At 33.3% G+C, this 19,051-nt stretch overlaps 3 protein-coding genes across 4 annotated transcripts in view; 2 read left to right on the top strand and 1 right to left on the bottom strand.

The window, feature by feature from the left end:
• LOC149610653 (uncharacterized) overlaps positions 1-8,177 on the top strand; it is a 30,683-nt gene extending 22,506 nt beyond the window's left edge. The window contains exons 3-5 of the mRNA XM_089859697.1: positions 2,954-3,394; positions 3,458-3,645; positions 8,041-8,177. Of these exons, the coding sequence (XP_089715823.1) occupies positions 3,120-3,394; positions 3,458-3,629 (447 nt within the window). The 5' untranslated portion in view covers positions 2,954-3,119 and the 3' untranslated portion in view covers positions 3,630-3,645; positions 8,041-8,177. The remainder of the gene's footprint in view (positions 1-2,953; positions 3,395-3,457; positions 3,646-8,040) is intronic.
• Positions 8,178-8,498: 321 nt separating this feature from the next.
• Positions 8,499-10,037, bottom strand: LOC149610652 (uncharacterized). Its single transcript, XM_089859696.1, has 2 exons — positions 9,994-10,037; positions 8,499-9,933 (listed from the first exon to the last, which is right to left on the bottom strand). Exon 2 carries the CDS (start codon positions 9,799-9,801, stop codon positions 8,578-8,580), a length of 1,224 nt encoding a protein of 407 aa, XP_089715822.1. The 5' UTR covers positions 9,802-9,933; positions 9,994-10,037; the 3' UTR covers positions 8,499-8,577.
• A 2,516-nt stretch (positions 10,038-12,553) lies between these two features.
• LOC149610651 (uncharacterized) lies at positions 12,554-15,449 on the top strand. Of its 2 annotated transcripts, XM_089858893.1 has the most exons (5): positions 12,554-13,011; positions 13,916-14,029; positions 14,123-14,180; positions 15,139-15,235; positions 15,294-15,449. In XM_089858893.1, exons 1-5 carry the CDS (start codon positions 12,977-12,979, stop codon positions 15,377-15,379), a joined length of 390 nt encoding a protein of 129 aa, XP_089715019.1. In that variant the 5' UTR covers positions 12,554-12,976; the 3' UTR covers positions 15,380-15,449. The 2 variants fall into 2 exon arrangements, with proteins under 2 accessions (XP_089715019.1, XP_089715018.1); XM_089858892.1 differs by having other exon boundaries at positions 12,554-14,029.
• Positions 15,450-19,051: the final 3,602 nt, after the last annotated feature.

The raw sequence follows: 19,051 nt of genomic DNA, 5'->3' as shown, positions 1-19,051 counted from the left end.
CTTTTATTCTTAAACTTTCAATATAAAAAACACAAAGGCGCCTCTTTGAGGATAAAATTGAAAATAAAATGTGTGTTATTTGATATCTTTGAAGTATAAAATTCATTGCTTTGATATTGTAAATTCTTTTACTTTAAAGCAAATGAAGCGATTTAATGATAAATATTTCCGGGAATGCTCATCCAAATTATTCCAAACCTCGTAATATTACGCCACTAAAGAAAATGCGGAAGTATTTAGTTTAAATTTTATTCATATTTGTTTTCTGTAAGTTTTAACGAAAGTTACGCGCCCATAAAAAGTTATTATTCAGGAAGTTCCCCGCTGGAACCCCATTTAATGGGAGACTCTCCTTTTTATTTTTAAGCAAGCGATACTCGCTGGTTGTCACGTTTCACTTGACCCATATCATAAATTTAGAAGAATAACTAAACCATTTTGTTTTTCATTTTAAAAAAAGTTTTGAAGATAATATTTCGTCTAAGATTTCTATTAAACATTTCGAGCATAAAGAAAAACCCTTGAAGCGTCATCGAAATTGGGCTATTTTGACTGTACTGTCATTCATATTCAAATATATTACGTAACAATAGTACTCCAAAAATATTGACTGCCGAAATTATCAAAAGCATTGAAAATAATGGTTGGATATTTACCTCAGTAATATTACCAGGGTTAAATTACGGTGTACTTCAAATTGATAATTTTCTGCGGTAATTGCTAAAAATCGCACAGTTGCACTTGATCTTAATAAAACGAAGACGCAATATATAGCCAACCATTTTTCAAAATCTCTATATTTGTACAAGAGCTTTTTTGAGTATATGCGAGGCCTTCAGTATTTTAAAGTATCTACATTAAAAGATACACCAGTTTTGTAATTAGCTTGGTAGTATCTTTCGTATTTAATAGAGTTATAATGAGTTAAACGTGTTGGGCAGTCTCAATTTAGCGTAACATAACGACGCACGCATATAAAGAACACAGAGAACGATTAGAATTGGCTTACATTTTCTCTTAACCGTAGACACCTTTTTTATATAGTTCTCAATGGTTGAGAATATTTATATGTTAGTATTATTATTTATCTTGCGCATTAACAATTTAACATTGTATTTGTATCACATATGCAAAGAGGAAAGGTCACAATTTTATATTGAAATACAAGAAAATTTATTTCACTTACATGTTTGGTTAAAAACAACTAGGCTGCAATTAAACTTAATAATAAATTAATAATTTTAATAATAAATTAAATAAAGACTTAATATTCCTGGAGATAGGAAAAATTATACAATAGAAGCATATTTCAAGTATAGAGTTAGAAACTAACAGACTTCATTAAAATAAAAAAAAATTGGATAAAATTTGACTTAATTAGGGTAAAACTTAAAAAAAAACCTTGCATTAATGGGTATGTTTAAATATCCCCAGTCACATTGATGAGAAATCGAAGCTACATATAACTATGTTAATAATAATGAAGTAGTAAATGCACGAGCACACACAAATACTTAGTAATCTCCCTCATACAAATTACGTTAACCCATTTCAAAAAAAAATAAATTGATCGGATAACCAATAAAACAACCCAGAATATGTAAAATAAAAAACTATTTTAAGTATGTTAGATTGAATTTCAAATGCATACATTATTTCAATAAGATAAAAATGCATAATAACAATTGGGAGGAGCACAACCTTGTACTTGGAAAGTAAATTATAGTACAAGATTGATCAAATTGATGTAATGTCATTAGACCGAGCTAAAAATATACTAATTAGATCAGTCATTTTCCTAATAAGATAAAAACAATAACTAAATTACTTTCAATGACAATCCTAAGTAGTGGGAATGTGAAGTTCAGTGTGCTTTGAATTTTAAAAAGCCGGCTTCGATTTATATATAAAAATCGTTAAAAAAACTTTATTTCCTTTAAAAACAACCCTTATATTTTCATGGCAAGACTAGACTAGAGCCTTTCTCATAAGAAAAAAAAATTCACTTTCCTTATAACGAATGGGATTATCCGAGGTTTCATTTTTCCCTGTTTATTCTAGTATATGGCGTATCAATTTTAACTCTATGGCCCACTTTTGGTGTTTTTTCATTGTACACAAAGGATATACGTGTTGAGTCCGCCCGCAAAGCCGGTTTATTTTTTAATTGTGGTGTAAATCACGGACAGTGGCAAAATTTTATCCTTTTTTAAAACCGTGATACAGTTCATATGCGACATAGCATAGAGCGTTTGTTTTCTAATTTTAAAACGAGATTACCTTTTACATGTTAATCATCGTCTCAGGTTGGTGTCATAGTTGTTTCGTTTTACCATAAGCTTTTTAATATCTTTCTTTAAATTTTTACATTTGAATTTATTATTTATTTTGAATTTGGTATATTTTCTATTTTGAATTCTTACGTAACGTGCAAAACAATGGCCATTAGCGTTCATTGTCCTTCAACTTCGGTAGTTTCTAGATCGAAAACCATATCACTATCAGTTAAAGCCTTATTTCGTATGCGTTCGCAATATGCATATAATAATTAAGCTATAACTAACTTTTAAACTTATCAGTTTTTTCCACATGATAGTCTTTCATGTAGTTGAGAAAATTAGTGATATTATTCGTTATTCAGTGTTATAAAGTGAACTCAAGTGAAATAAACCGCATGTACTCCTTGCCATAAACCACGTGACAATAATTTTATAATTAGGAAGTGCATGTTCCAAACAATTGAACATGTTTGACATGTGAAACTATTTTATAACTATGGTGTTTCTTTTTGCCACATGAATTATTTTTCTGGTAATTACTTTTAAACGTTATCCCAAGTTTGTAAAGCCAAATCAATACCATCTTATTACTAGCGTGAAGCATAGTTTAAGCAGTGCTAAATTTCTTTTTTTTTCTACAGTTCATTAAAAGATCTCTATTTAATTTCTTTCAGAAATCATATCCGAGTGTTGCTTTAAGAAATAATGGGCAGAAGAATGCGAAACTTTATCCACTATATACAAGACAAAGCCAAATCCTTACAACACCTTTCAAGGTCGATAAAGACCTTTTCCCGCCGACCCCAACCTTTTCGACGACCTTGAACTTAAACGTTTATAATGTTGAAGATTGTAGTGAACTTAGTGTGCGCGCTTATTTTATGGACGCCAAACGATGTGGTCTCCGGCCAATGGCTGGGACCTTCATATTATCCATTTCACCACAATAGTGCCAATTATTTAGAGCAGTCATCAAAACCATTCGGGTTGCCCAATAGGAGAAACTTGGCTCACGGGTACTTAGACGACGGAAGTGGACTGAACGAGTACAAACGCTGGCACGGCGAGACATCCATTCTTGGCATACCGGGTACAAATGCCATGATTGGGAATTCGTAAGTACTCACTTTGCAAAGCTTTAAAGCAAATGTTGAAAGAAAAAATTCTTGATATTACAGCATCAGAAGAAATTGGCCATTTAACGATTTCGTATCATTCGTCAAAACATTGCGACTTCAACACCAGGCCAGATATGGTGAAAATACTCAGGTGGAAGCCGTAACACCACATTCCATCAAAGGATCTCCAGATTATATGCCCAAGAGCTTAATGCAGGCTGTTTATGGCTAGGATTCTGCATGCTAGTGTAAGAAATTAAGTATAATATTGTGTTTGAGTAAACGTAAGTTTATAAGCATAGTTCCATAAGTATGACACTAAGGGCTCGTTTTCATAGGCGCGAGTTGCGTGAAAATTTCGAGCGAAAGCGGAAACGTTCGAAAAAAATACATTACCGCGCGTATTCAAGCTCGTGAAGCGTGAGCGTTTTCGAATTTTCTAGCTTCTATGAAAACGAGCCTTAAGTGTAATTCGTAATGCTAGAGACTTACTGAGAGCTAGATTGAGAAAGACGCCATAATTGACTTCATTCGGTTTTGCAGTCCAGCTTTCTATTTAGTCTGTACTAAGCCTTTGACAGAGACTCACCAGGCGTCACTTCATGACCATCTTTCAGTAAATAGTGACAAACTTATGGAACATAGCTCTTGAACTTATGGTATAAAGCATAGCAAGTTCGGCTTCTCAAATGGTAGAATATTCGACTTCGGGAAATTCGTAGCCTAAAGAAGATCTAAGACAGTATCTAAGGTTTCAAGGTGTCACGATTGTGTGTGTTAAACCCAAGCCATTATGGCAACTTTGCACGAGGAAAGCGGGAAATAATACTGGTAGAAAAAAAACGGGGATCAATGATCATGACTCTAAAGCCGAGTTCACAGGATATATATGCGTTCCTGGTTTCTTAAAATCAGAAACGGCATAAAAAATATAATTGACGTTGATCACTTGACTGAATTTCAAAAGAATATTTCCTTTTAAATTTTGATTGCATGGCTAATGAGAAAGTGAAATTCGTTGTTCGGTTTCACTTTCGAAATTAAAAGCATTAACTTTAACTCGGATCATTATGTTTCCACAATTTGAACTTGAATTCGGTCAACTGAATAAATTAAAACCAATTTTCCTGTTCTTTTATCATTAATCTATTTTCAAGGTAGCTAATGCTTGTTCAGAATCTAATTTTAAAATTCTTATGAAATTATTCATATTGTAAGCGTTCAGGATTCGAATCAAAATTGAAAATACGCTAATCGATAATTTTTTGAATCATTATAAATTTATAATTAGAATTTAGAAGAATTCGAAAGCAGGGAGATAGTACAGGGTTAGCTTCAATGATTTGAGAGTCAATTGTATCAGATTTTCTGTTAGGTTTGGGATTAATATAGCCTTATTTACCGAGTTTGTGAAAATGATAAGTTTACAAAACATTGAACCGGCTCATTCGTTCTTGGCTGATAAGTTTACAAAACATTGAACCGGCTCATTCGTTCTTGGCTGATAAGTTTACAAAACATTGAACCGGCTCATTCGTTCTTGTTTCATAAGTTTACAAAACATTGAACTGGCTCATCCGTTCTTGGTTCATAAGTTTACAAAACATTGAACCGGCTCATCCGTTCTTGGTTCAGAAGTTTACAAAGTATTGAGCCGGTTCATTCGTTCTTGGCTCATAGGTTTACAAAACATTGAACCGACTCATTCCTTCTTGGCTCATAAGTTTACAAAATATTTAACCGGCTCATAAGTTTACAAAACATTGAACCGGCTCATTCCTTCTTGGCTCATAAGTTTACAAAACATTGAACCGGCTAATAGGTTTACAAAACATTGAACCGGCTCATTCCTTCTTGGCTCATAAGTTTACAAAATATTGAACCGGCTCATAGGTTTACAAGTATTTTTCGTATGTATGACACTTTCTTTGACACCTTACTGAGAGCTAGTTCCAGAACGACGCGAGATTGGACTACACTCTGTTTTGTATTCCAACCTCCTATTTAAAGAAACTGAGCCATTGACTGCGGCTCATCCGGCTTTGCTATAGAGTAATTTATGAAATATCACCTATTTCACTTCAGGTTTAGAACCGAGTAACCGGTGTCAAACCTATGGAACACATTTTATAAATTTATGGTGGAAGTACATAGAACCAGTGTCCAATTCTACCTGCAAAATGGTGGCTGAACAAAGTTTAGTACAAAACTGCAACAGACAGTAGCCTGGTCCGTGTCATGAATGTTAGTTTTTCCATTAGTGTATGAATTTAAAGTTTCAGTGAACAACAAACAAAAAAAAAACCCATTTAAAAACAACAAATTATAAATGTTCTATAGAAAAAAGTTCTTTAATTTAGACAACAATTAAAATTACATCCAAAGTTGTTGACTAGATAGTATTTAATTCGTTCCGTAAATAATAACAAGAAGGTTAAAGCTGGTAGATCTTGAACCTGAATAAACATAAACACTTTTTTGGTACTCAGTCATGCGTACGGTTGACGAAATATAAACTTGGATGAAAGGGTAATTAAGGGGATAAGAAAACGGACTTACGAGGAAAGTTCAAGCGTAAAAAGATCCATTTCACGACACCGTAACCGTTACGAATACGTAATCCAAGAAAGAGATGTCGCGTCAAAAGTTATCCTTGTGTTAAAAGAGGTAGCTATCAGTCTAAGAATACCAACAAGAGACGGGAAAAGTGTAAGAAATCAAGATGATAAATATACCTTGAAGATTAAGAAAAAAAATAAGTTTTGCCCGTGGTTAACTCTTCTACAATAGGCATTTTTTCCTGTTAAAAACTGGATTATAATTAGCGAAATTCAAAATTCGCTTCTGCAATATAATCTTTATATGGGCCAATAAAAGCAGGCGCTAACTTTGGTTTCAATATACGCACACAAACCACCGTGAGAAACTGTTTGGTAAGCCGAAGAAACGCTCACGGCAAACTATATTCAAATAAGGATTAGAAAAAAGCCCAAGCGACTCGAATATGGGGGTTTATTTTTACATTTGTTTTTGAACGATTTAATTATTTAACGTTCACAATTTGTGTGGCTGATACTAAGTCACTTCAGGTAATTTTTACAAATTCGGTCACTAAAATTCGCTTTCCAGAAAACATAATTAGCACTATTTGCCCCTTGTTTCGGTAGATTTAACATTTTTTTTCGGTAATGTTTTATCTTTTGATCTTTATTTTCCCGACCATAACCTACATTAAAAATGCAGGTTTAGTGAAATTGTATGTTTATATTTAAATAGACTACAGTTGCTTTGAATTGTGGGCTTCATTATGACTCTGGCATTTAAAATGGCTTTAATTATAAAATTTTATTTTGGTACTCGGTTAAATAATCGCAGAAAGCTGAGTTTGATATATAGCTATGTATAATATCAGACCCGACCCTTTTTATGAGCTTAATTTCGTTTTAGTAATTTTTAGGTAACTACTTTTAAATATTTTAGTCACTTCAAGGTCACTATTTTTTAAATATTTTAGTCACTTCAAGGTCACTGTTTTTTGAATATTTTAGCCACTTCAAGGTCACTATTTTTTAAATAGTTTAGTCACTTTTGGTAAATTTATTAAATTTTACTCACTTTTAAGTCATTATTTATAAAAAATTTGGTTACTCTTTTTAAACATTTAACTCACTTTTAGGTTACTATTTTTTTAATTAGTCACTTTTAGGTTGCTTTTTTTTATATATTTGTCTTATTTAGGTCACTATTTTAGAAAATCAAGTCACTTTTTCCACTTATTTTTAGTGGGCGAGTGATTATCAGACATGTCCTTGATATGCAAATATTATATATAAATAGTTAAAAGGTCCTGGGCAAGAATGGGATAAATCAGGATAAGGTTTACATGGGAGGTGACGGAATGGGGGGTGTTAAACTCTCGACTGCCAAACTTAGTTGGCGCTGCGGCAATCGAACAAAGATATTCGTGCCCAAAGAACTGAATTATATCGAACTATTGTTGACATGTTATTTTAACCACATTTTTTTCTCTAAGGTACATGTGTTTTTTGAGGGTCGAAAAGTTAAAATTTGTATGTTGGACGCCATTAGAGTTATGTCCTGACAGCGCAAGCTTTAATTGACCCATGGTCAAAGTTCATCCCAATAAAAGGTTTACGTGACTCACAACTACGTGTTGAACCCAAATTGACAACAAAAATTGAGGAAAGTTTAAGGGAACTTTTTAGTTTTGTCATATTGAAATTTATTCAGGGCACATCAGAAATAACGAACAAAAATATGATAAACTCATTCAATACTGCTAACATATTGAATTAGTGCTTACGGAATTTATAGTTGTCCGCAAATGGTCTTACAACGTACTAAATGCGAAAAAAAATTTCAAATTGATTCAATGTTATTTCTAAAAGATTTGCTTGTAATGTGAAGCTTTTTCAGCTTTTGTTCAATTTGTTTTGGTCCTAACCCGGTTAAAACCGTTAAATGGTTGTAGACAATCAATAATAATTTCTAAAGAAAACGCATTTTGTAATTCAGTTGCTCATTTATGGTAAAATTGAATTAATTAGATGTGAATCATGTAATTTTATCTTTCTGATTACATAGAATATTTTTATATGTTGATGATTATTTGTTTTTTACAGGTTATTTGTCGTCACAGAAATTTCAACCTCCGTGGGCTATCAAAAAAGTCTAATATCGCTCAATAATTAAACATGTTACAAGGCTTAATTTTTAAATGTTCTGCTTTCCTAAATTGTAAATTAAAAGTTTTGCTAGAATGTAATCAATTGCATTAGAGAACTTCACCTGACGTGAACTGAAAATACGAGATTTTAGATAATGTTAGGGCGGTGTGTGCTCGAAATATAAACGTATATTACGAATCTAGAAGTGGTTTAATTTACCGTAATTTAACGTTTCGACTAAATTATGGTTTAATTTAAATTGTGTGCTAGCTGAGATGCTGATTTGGGAAACAAACGTTAAGGTTTGAAGCCTCGTATATTTCTAACCTATGAAGCTGAGTGCACCTTGAGGCTCAGCCAGATTTCAGGTTAACAGAAGCAATAGTCTTAGGATAACTAGCAATATGTTTTTAGTTGGAGACTAAGTTGTTTTTGTTTCAAAATTTTGAATTAGACTCTGTTTGTGCATGTGATTTGTGAATGTAAATAATTTTATGAAAGTTTGTTTTCACTAACACCTTTCTTTTGTTGTATCAGAAGTGTGACAATAAAAACAAAATACGTAACACTTCCTCCGAAAAAACTGGCAACGAATCTCTTATCGATTTCTACGCAATTTAAAATATTAAAATTAACCCTTATGGAGCTAAATTTCATAAGTAAATATGATCCTTGCAGTTGTTTGTGACTGGTTATGTCCATCAGTCTTAAGGACCTTATTTGACAAGCCGTGATAAGTCTGCAGTTACAGTCACAAATACCCGATAAGCTAATCAAGAAAAGCGCTACACTAATCAAGGGAACTACCGTATCCAAAGTCCAGTAGATAGATTCCAAAGTGCCTCCCATGTCAATACCAGCGATTAACATGGGTAAACTTAAGGAAAATATAGCAGTCCATTCCACCAACCAAATGGCAATAATGTTCCGGAATAAGTAGTTCAAACACGTCACGGCAGAGTACAAGGTGGTGTGCCTGGTGACAAGCCAATTTAGACTAGTATCCTTCTTCGGTACCCTAACAGCTAGATTGGTAAATTGAGTTGCAATAATACCAGCCACGATGCATACAGTTGCTTGGGACAGAAACTCAATCATAAGCAATACTACGTAGCATGTCACTTCCACACTTGCGATTGCATAAGCCAACGGTTTGAATCTTTCCGCAAAATAAATGTTATAAAAAAACACCGCAAAGTATTGGTTAATGTCAGTTTCGCTCAGGCTTATCATGCCTATAATTAACATTAAAACGTATAGTGTTGCGATGGCCACTAGAAAAGCGTTCAAAATAGGAGATACGCATCCTTCAACTGTGGCTGAAAGTTCACGATTCTTTTTAAGGTTTTCTAGACGATACTTTTCGCGACATACGACATCAGACAAAATGCCAAAGCAATTAAAAATTGAATTTGCGCTGAACACCGAATGGTTTATGAAAAATGTTACTGAACCATAACGTAAGATGATGCATATTCGATAAAGCAGGGTGATGAAAAGGTCTTCTGAACGGAAGCTGTACTCAAGAGCGCTGACTATAGTATGCAAGAAGTACGTGTTGACAATGGTCAGCGTTAATATACATCGTTTGCTTAGTCGACTCTTGCGCACTTGTCCAACACTACGTTCATTCAATAATCCCAAAAACCTGAACGTTTTCACTATAAAAGACAAAACCCTGTTTTTCTGCACTTTGACTTTTGGTGCCACAAACATTCTTCTGGGTACGTAATGCAAAATGAACTAAATCATTAGCGTGCTAGGAATATGTCATACAACTGTAAGTAGAACGATCCACTGCGTACAGCTACACAAATCAATTTATTAATTCTATCTACCCACGAAGTCCTATCAGAAAGAGCAATGTATATAAAAATAGCGGCATGTTGATATTCTAGTGGGTGTTACCAATGGGGCACAGTGGTTCGAATTCCCACAGTGTCTGTCACTTTGAAAATTCTAATATTGTTGCTTTGACGAGGGACTATTGGGTAGAAAATATAATTGAGGGAAATAATATTGATTTTCTGACCAAAACAGTTCAACAAGGTTGCACCGATATAAATTTTCAATGAGGCATTGGCTTGTAACCAATACTGCAGTTGAATACAAAAAAGATAGTTGAGGACTATTGATGCCTTCTTCCCAAACTTGAACGACATCAGAATAAGTATATACACAAATTCATGTCACGAATGCATTATTCGATTGAAGTGCTAAAGGAAAAACCTTACTTTCTTATACCAAAAACCAAATAGAGAACAAACTGCGTGCGTTAAAAATAGACTATTTAAGATCGTATATAATATATACAGACATTTGATAAACTATAGTTTTCTGGACTTGCGTAAAGGAAGACAACAGTAATGGGTAATTGGCTTGTAATAATTCCCACAGAGGAGGGGTTGACTTTAGGGGGCCAAATTCGGACTAACCTAATGTTTATACAGGGTGCAATAAATTAAGGGGGTGTTATTTGGGCGATTTTGAGTCGAAAATGTTTTACGATATTGCCGTCCAGTTTTGATTTCAGTGTTTTAGGGCTGACCCTTTTTAAAGTACTATTGTCTTTCAGTTTCTCAATTAAATTTACGGGGTCGTCTCTAAAGCACTCAAATCATAAGTCGAAAACAGTGGCCCGGACTGCGAAATGTCATAGAAATTACATTTTCGACTCAAAATCGCCCAGACAACGTCCCCCTTAATTTATGGCAGACTTATCAGAAACACCCTGTATATAGTACAAATTTTAAAGTGTACTACATTATAAGAATTTGGGGTTAACCATCTAACTGCTTAAAATCTAACTGCTTTTCATAATAATCTAAAGAAGAAAGATAATTATGTTAAGGTTTGGGTAATGTTCGGGTTAATTTTAAGTAAACAAGCTGCAATCATACCAAACCATTCTCTCTGAGTTAAAATTTTCATTCAACCCTAGCTCGTCAATTGCAAGGAACAAAAAAAAAAAAAACAACCGTATTAACTGATTATAATATTTTCCTCGATAAATTTGGGTCTTGATAACTATGGAAATTAAGCTTCAATCAAAGTTATACTATTAACTAATAAATACACTCGTATGTTGTATAGTGCTTTGACCACGCTGTAACCAGGGAGGAGGTATGTGATTAGTTGTAGAAGAAACTGTAACAGGATTCTGAACGTTAAAATTAGGTTGAATTTATTGCTGCCATCTATTATGAAATACGTTTATTTCAAATTAATGTTAAGTGAAGTAAAAATGTCTTATTTTTATAATGGAAATACTATGATAATTTTTAAATCATTTTAATTCATTTTTTAAGGTTTAAATCAATTTTAGTTGAAGTTAAAATGAAAGTGAAACCTTGGTAAAACTGAAAGATGCTGATAGATGGCGCTTTGCTCCTTGCCATGAAACCCAATCGAGTTCTCGCACGAGATTTCAATTTATTTCCATGTTTCGTGGCACCGTATAAATTTGCCTTACAAAGTTACAATTTATTTTCATTACTGGAATCATGAGATGTGACGCTCATTGCTGTTTAAGAAAATCTTACATATAGTGTGAAACTTTAATTTAAAGAATGACTATACATTTTAATTTAAACACCTGATCCTGATTTCAAGACCATGTTTAGTGGCAACGTAAAACTTTAACTTGTTTAAATTAAAATGTCATTATTTAAATTACAATTTCACACTTTATGAAAAAAAATTCTATTACAGCTTACGGTAAAAAGTACTTTCAGGGAGCAATGAGTGTCACATCTCTTGATTCTGCAAATGAGCAATGAGTGTCACATCTCTTGATTCTGCAAATGAGCAATGAGTGTCACATCTCTTGATTCTGCAAATGAGCAATGAGTGTCACATCTCTTGATTCTGCAAATGAGCAATGAGTGTCACATCTCTTGATTCTGCAAATGAGCAATGAGTGTCACATCTCTTGATTCTGCAAATGAGCAATGAGTGTCACATCTCTTGATTCTGCAAATGAGCAATGAGTGTCACATCTCTTGATTCTGCAAATGAGCAATGAGTGTCACATCTCTTGATTCTGCAAATGAGCAATGAGTGTCACATCTCTTGATTCTGCAAATGAGCAATGAGTGTCACATCTCTTGATTCTGCAAATGAGCAATGAGTGTCACATCTCTTGATTCTGCAAATGAGCAATGAGTGTCACATCTCATGACTCTGCAAATGAGCAATGAGTGTCACATCTCTTGATTCTGCAAATGAGCAATGAGTGTCACATCTCATGACTCTGCAAATCCAGCAAAATGAATCCATTTTAGGAACTGATGATTTTATTTCTTTTGACATACTTAATATTAAATCCTTTACAGACCGACTGCTAATAACGAACAAACGAAATGAGAATTGTCATACAAATGAATGAATGAAAGAGTTTACTATTCATACAAAAAGCTCATGAGATTATTCACTTGACTTGGCAGGCCCTTCCATAATGTTAAAAGGACAAAAAATCACACCTTTTAGGCTAAGCTTCTCTTAGATGAAGTATTAATTTTATATATAGAATATACAAAGGTTACAAATCGTAATGGCAATAATATTTTTAAGTTATTTATAATTTATACCTACAATTGTTACGTTATAAAAGTTTAAGATGAAGGACAAAACATCTAGGTCTATGGTGGTAAAATAATATGAGAGGAAAACAATCATCCGTAAAAGACCATACTATAACCTACCAAATCCTTAAACTTTACAAATACAACCCGGGACATTTCCGTCATGCTCGTTTTCACCCCAAAAAATGTCTTCTATTCTCTTTAACAAGCACATGATTGATAGGATAATTTATCAAATAAGTGTTGCTATTTTGAGAATTGGACTATCAAAATAGCCAATTAATCAATTGTCGAATTATGGAGCATTCATGGTTCATGACACATATTTCTCACGTCGACATGGGTAAGAAAGTAATAATTTTAAAAAACAGTCGTTTTACACAAATCCTTCTGCGTAAAGTTTGCAAGTTCTCTCTCCGCTTGTTAAGTGTTTTCCTCCGCGGTCTAACCCGGTTTCTCCTTTCCATCAAAACTTGCAGAGGCTAACGGTAATAGTTAGTATAGGGCGCTGTCGGTTAGCTGTGGCATAGGGTCTAGCCACCACCCCTCTATGCGTTGTAAACAAGCCACAGGCTTAGTGTGGAAATCCCTTCATAGGCAAAGCTTAGATTATTATCATTATTAAACCTAGCTGCATTTCTAATAGACCTTTTCGTTGTAAAAAAGGGGGTAGACAACCCTTAGTATTGGGACATTCAGGGGGTTGATACATTGCCGTCTCTGCTCGAACTCATAGTGGCGTCGCTAAATTACAAAGTTAGCCTCCTCAAAATAATCTGTAAACCCTACCAAAAGTGCTCGTAGCCCTCTAAAATTCTGTAGCAGAGTAGTTTATAAAAATTATAATGATAAGTTCGTTAAGTTTTATCTTTGTAGAGATGAATTTCAATATAAAACTAAAAGCAAACGAAAACAAAAGTTGAGACGGGTGAAATTCTTTCATCCACAATTGTCTCATAGTCAATAACTCGGTTCCGTACTCTTTAGCAATAAAAGTGTGTATATTTTTAAAGTACGAATAACTTCACGTTGACACAAATTTTCGGATAGTTACATGTTCCAATGAACCAATTATGCAAAATTTTGTTTTTATTTTCCTATAACAACTTTCAAATAGTTTGTCCAGATTAAGCCCCCCAAATTTCAAACCCTAGCAACGCTACACTCATGATACAAAAAGACTACAGCGCAGGCGCCAAAAAGCGAGATGAAAGGCAAAGTTTTGCCCCCGTGTCTTTCCCTCCTAGTTACATCGAAATGGTCTATAGAGGATCTCAAGGCAAGCGCTGTTCTTCAGCTCAGAAAAAATGTGTGCTGGTCATAAGAGACTACTTTTACAATAGATTAAAATATTTGATAAGGTAATGAAAACTAAAACGTCATTAATCCTTTTGATCTTGAAAAATCTAATTAAGAGAAACCATTTATTTTTTTTCCCTTAAACTTTCCCCCAGAGGCAGCGAGCGTGGGTTGTATAAGCAAGATGAATTTTACTCCAAATTTCGAAATAAAGTAAGAAAGCGTCAGATTTCTAACGTTTGTTCCACTGACCCATTTTAAAAAAACAGCTTCGTATAATAGTCTGACGTGACTGAATAGCCTCTCACTTTTGATAAGTAAGATTAGATTACAGCTTGAACGATATAAATAGCAAGGTCACGATCATGGTCGAGATTAGCTAAATTCAGTCTTTTGTCAGATTTAATAATTCACGTTTTCTCAGATTTTAAAGAGAATTCCAGAGCAAAGGTTAAACTACGTTACTAGATAACCGTGTGGACCTAGTGTTTACTTGTTATTTAGTCTATAAATGGAATGCAAGTGAATGATAAGTTATAAGGTAGATTACAAAACCAAAATCACGTTCAGTGCTCGAGAAGTAAATGAGGAATTTTCAAAGTTCTACACTAGGAATAATTTCGTTTTTTTCTCTGCATCGTATATGCTGCAAAATTAGTTTCAGCGTGGTGGAACGTTAGTAGAAAGGTTAGGGGTCGATTTATTTCTAAGCGACATTGCGAAAGTATCTGCTCTAAAAGCAAACTGCAATAGTTATTGACATTTTATTCAATGAAATGACCAATTTCGAACCAAAATGTAGAGTTTAATCCAATTTCATTTGGAAAGCGTCCAGTATTTGAACAAACCTTTGTTGAAAGTGTGTTTATTAAAGAAGATACTTGTCCAACAATATTCTATTATGAGAGAAGTTTTGTTCCAATGGGGTAGCATCGTGCCACAATCAGTGAAAAATAAAAAGGTCTACTTGCAAAGACACGCCCTAAATTATTTCTATAAATAAAAATTGACAACACAAATGAGACATATTGAGTTGCTATTTAAGATATGTCAACAAAGAGGATACAATCCGTATTTAATCATGATAAGCGTAACTTTCAATATTTTCATTTAGTTTACACCTCTTTCCAAATAAGGAAAGTGATTTTTTTTTAATTTTTAATCGTTTAAGATAATCCAATATTACTTTTCGGGTTCACTGGCACATCCAAGGAATTATTTACAGAAAAAAAATAACATACAACGATCTGCCGGGACTTCAAAAACAGGTTATTTATACGAAAAAAAATAAAAGTATTTAATTATTAATTTTTTTCCCAAATTTAGACTCTTTTCGTGTTTGGAAAAAGTTAAAAATGAATCTGGACTGCGTGACGGCGAGGGAGAAAAACTTCCTTCTTTCTAAGCCATAAAATTAACCCGATAATTTTAAGATGCAAATAACGGCATAAAAATGTTTCCATTAAATTTTAACGTAAATAATTCTCGTTCATCCTCATTTCAAAGTGCTATCAAACGATATAGCTTCGGTGTATTCCCTTTATTTTCCGGGATATAATGTATTTTACATTTATGGGGGAAAGTCAATGAAACCAAAATGGGAAGTTATAAATTTCACCGATAAATGAAAAAAAAAAATAATATTTCAAATTAACATTAACAGTGGGGTTATTTTAATGAAAATTATTCCGATTTTACCATATATCCATTAGTTAATTATTTAAAATTTGTTTCGTGTTCCACAAGTTGAACGGTCAATAAACTTGGACTAACAGCAGTAAGCTAACATAAAATTTGGTCGAATTCAATCACTCAAAATTAAAACAGACTAAAAAAAACCTTTTAGATCTAGTTTAATGTATTTTTGTGCTAATATTTAAACCTACATTTAAATAACATTCTTTGTTTGCTCAATTTAGGACTTGATAGGTAATTTTAGTCATGTAAGCTGGTGAATATATATGAAATCTGACATAAATTGTAATGCAGTAAAATTAACACGTCAAAGGGGATTTTATCTTTAAAATTGAGTTTATGATGAAAATTCTTAGTCGTAACTACTATGAACTTCATCACGTTAAATCTGCCAGTTTCTAAAGTAAAATTTTTGATAAAAAAGTAATCATAAGGTTGTCAACGATACATTAAGGCTTAGTACATGTAGAGTAAAATTAAGTGCAGAACGTGCTGTTTTGTTACCTTATCAGAGTGAATTTTTTTGAGACGTTGCGGCAGGATAGTTCCGGATGCATGGGAGTATTAATAGAAAATTTATAATGGTCGGCATAGGTATTATATTTTAATAGTATAATCTACTTGGGTGTTTTTAGAAATAATTCCGAATATAGTTCAAAACAAATGGTATACTAAACGTTTTTCATTAAGGTAAATTTTTATTATCAAAGTAGATCAAGTTTTGATCAAGTTTTTTAAAAAAAAGCTTAATATAATACAAGTTGAAAGGTTTTGCTATTCAGTCCTAAAAAAGTGCTTTAAACACAATCCCTTGCGAAACAATTACTCTCTGTCAAACCTCTAGAGGCCCAGAAATAGATTTAATAGCTCTGTAGAAGTTACAAGTAAACATGCATAATCGGTATGAGGAATTTTATTTTAATGCTTCAAGATTTACAAAAAAAATTGGTAAAAAGAAGCTAAGATTATTTTCGTGACACTAGTATACATGTTCCTTGCAGAAACTAATGAAATCGATTTCCCATATACAAATTAAAAATTTCCATAATAATTTCCTTAAGGTATAAATTTCTTGAACTAAATGTTTATTGACTATTGACAACACACGCCCAATCAATTTTCGGGTAAACATTTTCCAAGAATAGCTGGTGACGAACAGCCTTGGGCGAAATCTAAATTGAGGAATATTTAAAATTAATCCACCTCTAAGCTTTTGATTAATATTTAAGGATAAAAAATTATTTAAATGGTACTTGCAAGCATTTATTCATCAACACCTAAACAATAGCTTCATCAATCTAGAGGAGGTAATTTTAAGTGAGACTCTGCTTTGCTTGTTTATTTCCATGGCAACCACGATTTGAAATTAAATCAGTTCTCTTAATTCTTTTGTTTTTCAACTTAATATGGGGACTTAGTTTCAGTTCAGAACCAATTATACTAAAAGTGACCAAGTTTCACATAAAAGTAAAAGTGCTTTTTTTAATGTCAGGGTTAACACGCAGCAATTACAATAATTTTCTCTTTTGAAGCACAGAGCCACTGTCTTTATCAGGCTGTAGATCAAGACAGAGACCGCTATGCGAGATCTGTAATTTCCTATACGTGTAACCACAAGTGGATATGTTTTAAAAGCCACTCAAGCCAATTTTTTCAAGTTCCTAAAGGCCGAGAGCCATGAAAAGTGTTCTAGAGGTGGCAATGTCGGTGTTTCTGCTCTGGAGAGTTTTATTAATTTGCAAACCGTGCAAAGCTGTTTAAGGTCAATTGAAGATGAATATTAAAGCATTCTTTACTTTTTATCAGCAGTTTTTCTAGAACCCCTCGTTACTAGTTAAAAGTTAAGATGGTTCGAATTCGTTGAAATAAAAATTGATGCACTATCGTTTATCATAACTTATTCTCTTAGAATATGTTTGCTTAGTTTTCAGGTAGCCAAGAGCCCTTCAAATGTTTGCCAAATTGGGAACTCCGAGATGGTCACTGTCACTAGCAGTATATAATACTTTTCTTCGAGAGAAGTGTATCACAAAGCAGGGTAATTGAAACATGATTCTTCCCAACATGAGAACATTTGGAGCAAGGTGACTAAACCGAATCACATACGCGATAAATAGTTCCCTCATCATTACTCTATTAGCGCTTAACTATTTGCCGAGGTGCTAGTGGATTTTTGTCCCACGTCAAGACGAGGTTTGTGGCTTGATTTCTGGGGAATTGTACCAAAGAGTTATAGAATTCACTCCACGGTGCGAAGCCCATCTGAAGTTTGATGAGCAGGAGAGGTAATGAAAATGGTGAGCCTGGGAAGAAATCATGTTACATAACTTAAGTATTAAGAGGATGTAAAGTGTCATCCTTCTTCTATCACCCTTTGTATGGTCGCGTGGAAGCCTTTATACTATTTCGACTGTTCACACGTCAGCTTTCGATGTCTCTCATTTATTTGAATTACCAATTTTTCATTAAGTATAGCAAAACTACATTCTGTAATGTCCTTCTTCGAAATCTTTAAAAAATGTTATATTTGTAACTGTAAAATTAGTCCTACATGATGAAGTCTTGACAGTTCCGCATATTAATTATTGGAAGTAAAAGAAACTCCAAGACAAAAAGAAACTTTTATGCTGTTATGCGCCTACGCAGTTGAATATATACCTGAAACTCCATTGAGTTAGTTGTCCTATGGCAGAGTGTTGCTTTAAAATTAAAATAGAAATTTAAAGCGGATGTCAGACTAGGCCAGACACGAGACTGAAAAAAAAAGAATGATATAAAAAGTAAAATGACGGAATAAAACCAAAAGAATAGCTTATAATACAACAATCATCGGCATATCTAATCTTAATTTCATCCCCCTCTTTCCCATAAACGGTAATAGCCTTTAGGGCAGCCTCTAGTAAGTGAAATTTAAGCTGGATTTGTTATGGGAAAAAGAAAACTGCCACATTCGTTTTATAACCCAAATATCTGGGGCAATTTCAAGTCAGACCTACTTAACTACTAAAAATATACACATCACCTTCAGTAAGAAACCGGTCATCATCGAATTTTTTTCACTGCCATGTAAAGTTGTGTAACGGTCAGAATTTTAAAAAGGATGTATCTCAATTTTTTACCAAATATTTATGTACTAGGCCTAGAACAAATAACGCATTCGATGCAAGCTTACGTTATAATGCTTTCATTGCAAAAAATAAAGCGATGGAGGATAAGCTGTTATTAACATAATTACTCATGTAATTATGCAAATTTGAACTTCAATGAATATAATTCTTTACAGATATTATTAAAGGAAATTGCGTCACTAACGCTACTTAGCATATAATTTCATAAATTTTGTATCAAAGGAAGATGTTTGAACGGGAAGTTCAACCTCTTACTAGGTT

Source organism: Phalangium opilio, unplaced genomic scaffold (genome assembly GCF_054372755.1).
Source record: "Phalangium opilio isolate 3A_F unplaced genomic scaffold, DU_Popi_V2 ptg000329l_1, whole genome shotgun sequence".
Classification (NCBI taxonomy): Eukaryota; Metazoa; Arthropoda; class Arachnida; order Opiliones; family Phalangiidae; genus Phalangium; species Phalangium opilio.
This window is presented reverse-complemented; position numbering and strand designations above follow the sequence as displayed.

Coding starts and splice junctions, on each gene's coding strand:
- LOC149610652 (XM_089859696.1), bottom strand. CDS start 9,801: ATGTTTGTGGCACCAAAAGTCAAAGTGCAGAAAAACAGGGTTTTGTCT.
- LOC149610651 (XM_089858892.1), top strand. CDS start 13,836: ATGATACAAAAAGACTACAGCGCAGGCGCCAAAAAGCGAGATGAAAGG. Junction 14,030..14,122: donor AGATTAAAATATTTGATAAG/GTAATGAAAACT, acceptor ACTTTCCCCCAG/AGGCAGCGAGCGTGGGTTGT. Junction 14,181..15,138: donor ACTCCAAATTTCGAAATAAA/GTAAGAAAGCGT, acceptor TAATCGTTTAAG/ATAATCCAATATTACTTTTC.